This window comes from Chelonia mydas, chromosome 8, assembly GCF_015237465.2.
Source record: "Chelonia mydas isolate rCheMyd1 chromosome 8, rCheMyd1.pri.v2, whole genome shotgun sequence".
Classification (NCBI taxonomy): domain Eukaryota; kingdom Metazoa; phylum Chordata; order Testudines; family Cheloniidae; genus Chelonia; species Chelonia mydas.
Window position 1 is genome coordinate 22,555,308 of NC_057854.1, and position 9,328 is coordinate 22,564,635.

The 9,328-nt window shown below is 41.5% G+C and overlaps 1 protein-coding gene across 1 annotated transcript; it reads right to left on the reverse strand.

Moving 5' to 3' along the window:
- Positions 1-42: 42 nt before the first annotated feature.
- On the reverse strand, positions 43-8,123 carry IL12B (interleukin 12B). Its single transcript, XM_007057267.4, has 6 exons — positions 8,101-8,123; positions 6,496-6,577; positions 3,864-4,148; positions 2,653-2,773; positions 1,494-1,699; positions 43-203 (listed from the first exon to the last, which is right to left on the reverse strand). The coding sequence occupies exons 2-6, from the start codon at positions 6,575-6,577 to the stop codon at positions 43-45; spliced, it is 855 nt and encodes a 284-aa protein (XP_007057329.3). The 5' UTR covers positions 8,101-8,123.
- Between the last annotated feature and the right edge of the window lie 1,205 nt (positions 8,124-9,328).

The window sequence follows — 9,328 nt, forward strand, 5'->3', positions numbered from 1 at the left end:
GGGAAGGGGATCAAGTTCTTAAAAGACTGCATCATACACACATTAAGAGTAATGAGAACTCTCTATTACAAATACCTTGCCTTCAGCGTTGACCTTAAATGTCAAAGGGAAATAAGACTTTGGTGTGCTCCATGTTCTGGGGTATTTCCAAGTCACTATGCCATTTTTGACCACATGCTCACACTCAGGTGGGTCAGGTTTTACTGCAAGAGAAAATAAAGACAGCATTAGCATTCATTAGCTACGTAGTATCAGCTCTTTGTGCTTTATTAGTACTAATTATTCAGTTAAACAGCTGTTGGAAACCATAGTAAATTAAAGTAAAGGCCAAGAGTGTGCTTGAGGTTTAGGGACTATATTGTACCCTCCCGTGGAAGAGGGATACCTTTACAGAGCTCGCCTTATAAGATCCCTCAAGGATGAAGAGATTTAGAGGGCTGCAGAAGACAAAGGGAAGGGACCCAGCCTCAAACCTTGCTGATCTTTAGAATGCACAGGGAAGGAAAGTTTTAATTTGGCAGTGTCTGCTTCTCCAGAGTGCTGGCCAACCTCCCTTTTTCCCATGGCAGCATGATGAACTCAGCAGCAACTTTCTGGTTGATCTGCCTATCTCTGTGTGCCCAAGATCCTCCTCTCCTTTGGGGCAGTGATATGCAGGAGTATATATCGGCAGTCCGTGCTGTTCCAAGCACCCATGCAGATATTCACTTGGAAATCTGCACTTTTCAGAGGGGAGCCTGCCACAGAGAGTGATTGCTTTCTGGCTCTGGTCTCTGCCTTCCCAGCCTGGCCCTTCCAGTACTGTGGCACTCCTAATTCATGCAAAGCACGAGAGGGGCTCCTGTGAGATCTATGGGAGGGGCACATGCCACACAGACGTTGCTTCTCCACTTCCTCCACCAACGGGCACTGACTTTTGTTTTTGCTGGTGGGTGTTTTTGGAGTGGGGGCAGGAAGAGGTGCAGTGGGGGCAGGGCCTCAGGGGAAAAAGACTGAGTGGGGGTGGGGCCTTGAGGCGGAGCACAGTCCGGGCGCTGGTGGCTCCCTCACTTCTCAGGAGCTTCCAGCAGTGGCAGCGCTCCCAATGCTGTGGGCCGGCATGCCTTCAAAGGGAGATGCGCCACATCCAGCGTTTCAAACCTCTTATACCTGCCGCCTTTGCTGTGGTGCATGGGTGCTGAGCACCTCCTATATTTTCCCAGTGGGTGCTTCCTGGTTTTGGCCAGTTTTTGTTTTTCTTTATTCCCATAAGGGAGGGAAGCCAACAGGCCTAGAATACAGTTATAATGGGCCACGCATTAATCCCTCTCAGCTCTGAGGTGAGGTTGTGGGCACACTGGTGACACAGAGGTAGTGTGGCGAAGCTGGTACTGTTGGAGCAGTAAATACATTAATCAGTACTGTCGTCCCTGAACAGACATTCACTCAGGGTCACTGAATTCATGACAAGCTTTATACATTTAAAAATAAAAGCTGATTTCTGATTCACTCACTGATATCTCGGATGAAGAAGCTGCTGGTGCAGTTGTCATACTGTGTCTCATCAATGACCTCCAGGAACATCTCAATGGGCTGGTGTTCCTCAGCAAATGGGCAGTGGTTGGTTTTCTGACAATTGACTGTGTACTTTGTCTCTAGTTCATAGCGTTGAGACACAGGGCTTCCACAGATTACACTTCCAGATGCATCCTCTAGAGTTCTGAATTCAAAGCAGAAAGTGATAATGGAAACGCTGGAGAGCTCTGAATAAAGTGCTGCTTACAGATACTTCAATGACACCATGTCACCGGACAAGATAGTGTTGTTGTGTCATAAATAGCATGTTTCTGTACATGAGACTCCTATGCCAATGGGAGTTTTGGGCATAAATTAAAGACAGTCTCTTCTTTAATGCCACTGTTTATTGACTAGTGTGGAGGGCCTAATATCTAACTTCACTCTTTAGCCCCTTTCCCAAACCCAGCTGGAGGAAACAAGTCAAGTTGAGTATATTTCCATAAGAAATAACACCACATAATGCTACCAGAATGTGACTATATTTTTGCATCCAGCAAATTATGCTTTGCACTTATTTCCCCTTTTAACAAATAAAAATAACACTGGGCCAGAGCACGCCCTGCCTTGGAGAAACCCATGGGAGGGGAGTGGGAGGTAGGAAATCCCCAAGAGGTTTCTCTCATAGTATTCCCCTCAGGGTCCTTGACAGGGCGAATGCTATGGTCATATAGTGCTTGACTTCCCAACTCCATACAGCCAGTGGATCTGGAGAGAAGGACGCTGCAAGATGACTTGCTTCTATGTCTGGTTGAAATTCCTTTCCTTCTCACCTGCAGTTCTACTGCCTGAGTCACTCTGTAGCTACATTACAGCATCTGCAGAGAAGATCCAGTGGGAGTTCTTACACTTCTAAGCTATATTAATTCCTGACCAGATTTCCATGCAGTAATGTGATGGGCCTAGAAGGGACTGTCCTGCAGAGGATATCCAATGTGTTGGTCCACATCCTCAAATGATAAAAATGGCCTTCCCCCGGTCCAGTTCATGTGATAGGTGGCCAACTATTTTTGTAGTATCCGTTTCACATGCTGACAAAGAGGGGTATTCCGGCCTTATTATCCTAATGAAGTGGCTGAGGAAAGTACAAGCTCTTACCCTTTTAGATTTTTGATTGTGAACTTCACATTTGGACTCTCATTTTCTGTCTTCCATGAGCATATGAAAATCCCTGAGTAATTCTTTGCCTCACATTTTAAAAATGTCATGTTGTTTGGCTCTAGATTGAAAGAGAGAGAAAAAATTGATTGAAAAAAAAATAATTGTTTGACCAGTAAGATAAAACAGTAACTCTACAAAATTCTGCTGGCAGATATTGAGTCCCTTCCCAGGAAAACAATGCACAATATACACGTCAGCTGAATAGTGGCTGGAAGTTTGCTGGTGTCTAAAAGTGACCCTTAGAGATTATGTTGCCATTGTTTTTCCCAGAGCTTGTTCACATTTTTTATAGGATATTTCCCATCTATTAAAAAAAATTGTCTTCAACAAACCCCATATTCTCAACAAATGATTTCATTTCTCTGATTGCTCACCGTGCTGTTTGCGACACATGTCAAAGATGACTTTAGCATGCACAGGAAAGGAATAATGTCTATAAATGAAAAATTTCCACCCTTCTAATAATGCTTAGTGGCCCAAGCGAAACACAAGAAGATGGATATCTTGCTCTCGGAGATGTATCTTTGTCCAATGTGTAAACCATGAGCCCAGGATCCCAAACTTCTGGGTTTTAATCCTGGCTCAGCAGCAGTTTTAGGCTAAGTCACGTAACCTCTGCTTTATGAAGATGAATTAGTTAGGGGCAAATGCTATCCTCAGCACGCAGTTTGAATGACTTAGCTAGGCACTGGTGAGAGCTGCGAGGGCAAAGGGGAAGAACAGTCATTCCCCCACATGTTGTGAAACTGTTCCATGGTTGCTGCTCCAGCCTAAAGGCTAGAGTAGCCTTAGCATTCCTCTACTCCTCCACTCCATATGGGAAGGATCAGAAAGTCATGGTCCCAGCTCATCCTTTGTGACAGCATATAGGAACCCCATACAGAGCTGAACTCCCCAAATCTTGCTCCCGCATTGCACATCAGATCCACCTGGTTCTGCTGCACATGGGGACCTCTGCACCCATGTAGGAGAGGGCATTATTTGCCCCTTAATGCCTGAACAGCACTTTGAAGAGCTACCATGCTAAAGATTATAATCCACCTCATTAGTCATGCACAGTGGTTCTTTCCAGTGAGTTCCCTTTTCCTTTGCGATGTTATGGCACATACTGTACATGGAAAAAACATCATATTGCCCTATTACCTTACCTTTAAAACTTTTTAGAATCCACTTAGATATTTGCCTACTTGAGTCTTTTTTGGTAATAAGGAAAAAATAGTAGCTTAAAATCTCATGGGTATCACTTTTGTGACAGGTGTAGTTGCCAGCATCTGGAAATTCCTTGACTGAAATTGTTAATATCTTGTCAGTTCCTATTATTTCCTTATCCTTCATCCAGTAGACCGACATAGATTGGTCTTCAGATACATTACAGGTGAGCTCTACTTCTTCAGCTGGTGCCTCCTGAGTCCACTCTGACTCTATCACGTAAACTATAGGGAAATAAATGTTGGGTGTTAGTCAAGATTAAAGTGCTGGTAAAATCGAACTACATCTTAGGCCCAGTACTGCTGTCCTTGAAACTACTGGCAAAACACCACTGGCATGAATAACAACAGTCAGGCCCAGTTGTCTTTTGACAAGATTTCCAGGTTTTAAATGTAAATATGAAATGCATCCAAAACATCATGAGCAATCAGAGTTATTTTCATTTTAGAAGTGATTTTCTTTCCATAGTCTCAGAGAATTTGGCACAGTCACAGCCCTGCAAAGCGGGTGATGTCATTATCCCCATTTCACAGAGAGGGAAATCAAGGCACAGATGGCTCAGTCATTCCCTGCATATGCTTAACTTTAAGCACACAAATAGTCTCATTGACTTTAAACATGACTACACATGTGCTTAAAGTTAAGAATGTGCTTAAATGCTTTCCACAATCCAGGTTTAAAGCCCAAGGGCCAAAACCTACTCACTTTATTCCTGCAAGGAGCCCCATTGACTTCAGTGGGACTCCTCTGATGAGTAAGGACTACTGGATCTCAGTCTTTGCTCACAGAATGAGGGGTGAAGCACCTCTGTAGCATTGTACTCCCCTTCTGGATTCCATGGAGAGATCTCTGCAGTGTGAAGGAGCTGTGATTGGGGAGGGGGCAGGTGGGCAAAGGGAAAGCCAGGAGCATGTATTGCTTCCTTCTAAAGCCTCACAACCTGATGCGGCATTAATTTTTCCTGCAGAAAAGCTGGTTGCCCTTGCAGCATGGTCCCAATGAAGTGGCTGCTAGGGGAGAGATAATCCCAAAGCAGAGATATAGGGCCTCCAACATATAGTCACGACCCTCTGAATACTCCTCAGTCACTCTGTGGAGCCCTTTTCTCCAGACTGGGAGAAACGCCCCTTCGCAAAACAATTTAGGAAAACTCCATTAAGCAATCTTTGTGGATTTTTCTTCCTCACAGCCTTCCCTTGCTAGATTTTTCCAGGTGGTGGGGGGCAGCAACTAAGGCCAAAGATATATGTAAATGAATTGCTTAAATTCCTACAGCTAATCAGGGGCAGAATGAGGAGTAGAACTCAAGAATCCGCTTCATTCTTGCCAGGGTCAAGAACGTCACCTGCACTTTCACTGACACCAGTTCCCCAAATACAGCCATTGCCTTAGCTACCCTTTCTCTTCTACCACTGACACAGGAACCCCTGTTGTCATTAGTGTCCACTGGGTTTGTGTTTTTCCCTGCGAGTGGACACAGAGAACATTTACTGGAGGTTTAGGAAGCACCACAATTGAACTTACAAGTGCACCACTCAGGCTGGAAGGAAGCATCAGTTCCAGCAATGAGCCAAGAGAACTTCTCAGCAGGAGATTTCATTTCCAAAAAGATGGCTTTAAGCCAAATAACATTGCTAATAATAGGACACTGAATCTCATCACATCGGACAGTGGAGACTGCTTATTAAAGTCATGAATGTGCAAATACATGAAGCTAGAGGCTTGCCAGTCTGCCTGTGAGTATCGAGAAGCATAGGCACCAGGAAATGCCAGAGAGGTACCAAAAGACACAAATGTGTAGTTTCTATGCTGTGGCAGAAACGCTTCTACTGTAGTTTCAAGAGCCCCCAATGTTATTTAGGGAAACCACAGCATAGTCTTATAACCTAAAGCTATCAACAGAAGTGTTTGAAATATTCATTATGGGCAAAACAGTGATCCTCTTAATCATGTTGAATACCAGCTTCCACTGTGAAGTCCCACCGAAGTCATACTTGTGGACTAAGGGATACTTGTGGACTAAGGTGCCGGTCAATGTGAGTAAAGGGATTAAATATGACCACCTGAATTTAGCTCCGTTTTCTGGTGAGTGAATAATTTGTTCACTGATTCTGCATTTCTTTGAATGAATTCATATTCAGAGTTATTTGCTCTGAACATTCTGGATGAAATATTTTCAGGCCTGGGGTTTTTTTCTGAAATGTTCACTTTGACTATTTGCTCTTCATTACTTGTTTGTGGGTTGTCACCTAAGTCACAAGATGCTGTTTCTGCTTCCTGATTGCATGACTGAAACTCTTGAAACGGGAGAACAGTGAATAGGGAATAAGGCAGTTTCTGGTGTGAATTCTCAGATGAATAATCATGTTTCTAAACTTCATGAAACTTTTGGGACTCCTGAATGTTTTCATGAACACCCAGCAATTATCCAAATATTCATGAAAAATTCAGAATATGAGCCCATGAACGGTAGCTAATGCAACTCTGCTTTTATTCACAAACATATTTGTTAGTACATTTGTTTTTAACTATTCAACAAGTGATAGTTTTCAGTAAATGCAGACTACTTACCATTCTCCCGCAGTTTCCACTTCGCTTCCAGAGGGATTGCAAGAGAAAATAATGAAAGTAGGACCAAGAGTAGATGAGACATCTGTGGAGGGTAGGTGAAAGAACAATTAATAAGCCTGTTTGGAAAAAGGCTAGTAATTGATATTATTGATTGAGCATTATTAGTATGCTCAGCATTAGACAATACGAGGAAGACACAGTACGTGCCCCAAAGGAGCTTATACCCAAGAGACCCCATTCTGAGCACACTTAGTCATGGCAGTAGTCCTTACTCATGAGAGGAGTCCCACTGACAGAAATGGGGCGCCTGCCAGGAATAAAGTGCATAGGATTTGGCCTTTGGGCTTTAAACCCAGATCATGGAAAGCATTTAAGCACACTCTTAACTTTAAGCACATGAGTAATTCCATTTAAAGCCAACAAGACTACTTATGTGCTTAAAATTAAGCATATGCTTAAGAGCATTGCTGGATCAGTATCTTATTTGGCACTTCCTCAGCCAAAAATCCTACTGAAGTGAATGACACATAACTGTTAATAACTATATTTGCAAAAGTGGCCAGAGCATGAGTGCCCATTGAGACACCTTAAATACATAGATTCACACTATATACATTCCTCTGTACTGTATTTTTAATAGACAGGGTAAAACTAATATACTGCTGTAGTCCTGAGCTCTGGACTTTTATGTTTGCACCTGCAGCATCAATGCCGGGGTGTTACAATGCAGCACTATGGTGTGCATTGCTATTCACACTCCCTTTAGTCTGAACTAGATGGCAGTGTAGACAAGCCTTAGGTGCTTATATTGGTACCCATCACTTTTAAGGCTGGTTGAAATTTTTCCATCAGAACTGTTTTTTTGTGTGTAATCCCATATTGAACTAAACTAAATTTTTCATTAGAAGTGTCTAGTTTTTGTGGAAAATTTTGAATTTTTGTCAAATAAGCAAAAACCCAAACTGCAAAGTTTTCCCTGTTTTCAGCAGAGAAGTTTTTGGGTTTGGGTGTTTTTGATGAAAAGTCAAAAATTTCCATGGATAACCATTGTGGGTTTTTTTTCCATTTTCATATACATTTTCATCAGAAAGAAAACCCATTTTCTGATCAGCTCTAACCACAGTATAAACACCTCCGCTGTGGTTAGGGGGTGTATAAAAACCACATATATATCTTATGGGCCAGTTGGTGTAAATTGACATATCTTCATTCACTTAATTTATATCAGTTAAGGATCTGGCTATGTAATTTGCATGTTTGTGCAACTGATACACAAAAACATAAATGCTGATAATATATAATGTATATTTCAATTCTATTAACTGTAAATATTTACATCTATACAGTCTATACATACCTCAACATGTATAAGTATATTAAACCACCCTGTCTTCAGAAAAATGTAATAACAACTGGCTCTATTTAAATATACTTTCTTGGGTATCTTACTTTAGCAAGAATATAAACTAAAGATCTTAAGCTTTTTTTTTTTTTTGCATTGGTGTATTTTATATAACTAGCATCCTTTGATTTCATCTGTTACTGGCTCTCTAATGTCCCAGTGTAGAGATACTCCACCATAGAGCAATAAGAAGGATTTCTTACCTTTTCCAATGGAGCTTGTAAGGTGATGCTGTTGGAAGTGGTTGTTCTGTGGATCTGACAACAGCTATGTGCTGGTTGCTTTTATATTTGTAAACTCTGAAAGTAAAGAGATACTTTGTTTCACCGCAATACCACAGAATTGCAACACGTGGAGTAAGTTCCTTTTTTACATAGTGATAGCGGTAAAGCAAGAAAATAAGAAAAAGTTTGGGAGTCCCAGGTAATCTTTGAAGAGGAAATAGGATTATTTTGATGACCTTTTATTCCATGCCAGAGGCGTTTCCTTTCCTGCTGTCATTCTATGTCTGTCTTTCATATACAATCTGTTTTTTGCGATGGGGAAAATGCACAGTAAATAAACTTCCAGTGCTGTTTGACCTGGAATTTTTTATATTATGAAAGAGAGAGAAAGTTAATGCACTTAGTCTTTTATTAACTGTTAAGTATTAAAGGGATGATAACAATGTGAAATAAAAGCCCTACTACCAAAACAAATTCAAACCTGAATGATTGTAATATTTAAAAACACAGGAACCAATATATACATCATTTAAGGAAAAAAACCTTTTGTTTTCCAGTTAACTTAAAAAAACAGAAATGAATAAGTGATGCATCTATATACTGTATACTTACATGGAGTTGTGAACAATATTATTATTATTTATTAATTATTAACCTAGAGGCCCCAAGCAGGGACTGAAGCCTTATTGTGGATACACATATAATAAAAAAAGATACCAGCTGCTACAAATTGTTGCAAATGATGGTCTTGATCCTGCAATTGACAGCACATGAGCACGTCAGTGGGGCTCCATACAGGGGCAGCACTGCACCCGTGTGCAATTAGTTGCAGGTTTGGGGCTCAAAAAAATATGATAAAACAACAGGTGAGTACAGCAAATAGGCAGGAGCAGCACAAAGTTGCTGTGAGACAGTGATGATTAACATAGAGACCAGCAGTCACAGCATACCAACTGTGTTTGGATGGTCCATTCATTGTCATATGTTTTGCAAGCATCATGGCGGGCCTGTGTTGAAGGACAGATTTGAAGGAGGATAATGTAGTGGCTTTGTGGATTAATTTTTAACAAAGCTTGTCCAGTGGCAAACACATAGCCCTATTTATCTAAACTATATTTTGAGCAAAGTCAACTCCGGACTTCACTTCACCAATGATGCCAGCCTCCAGCATCCATTTCTCCACTTCTCCAACAAGCACTTTAGCATG

Excerpts from the sequence above, each read along its gene's own strand:
- IL12B (XM_007057267.4), bottom strand. The coding sequence starts at position 6,577 with ATGTCTCATCTACTCTTGGTCCTACTTTCATTATTTTCTCTTGCAATC. Across the intron at positions 1,700-2,652 it reads ACAATCAAAAATCTAAAAGG|AACTCTAGAGGATGCATCTG; the intron begins GTAAGAGCTTGT and ends CTTTGAATTCAG. Across the intron at positions 204-1,493 it reads CTTCTTCATCCGAGATATCA|TAAAACCTGACCCACCTGAG; the intron begins GTGAGTGAATCA and ends TTTCTCTTGCAG.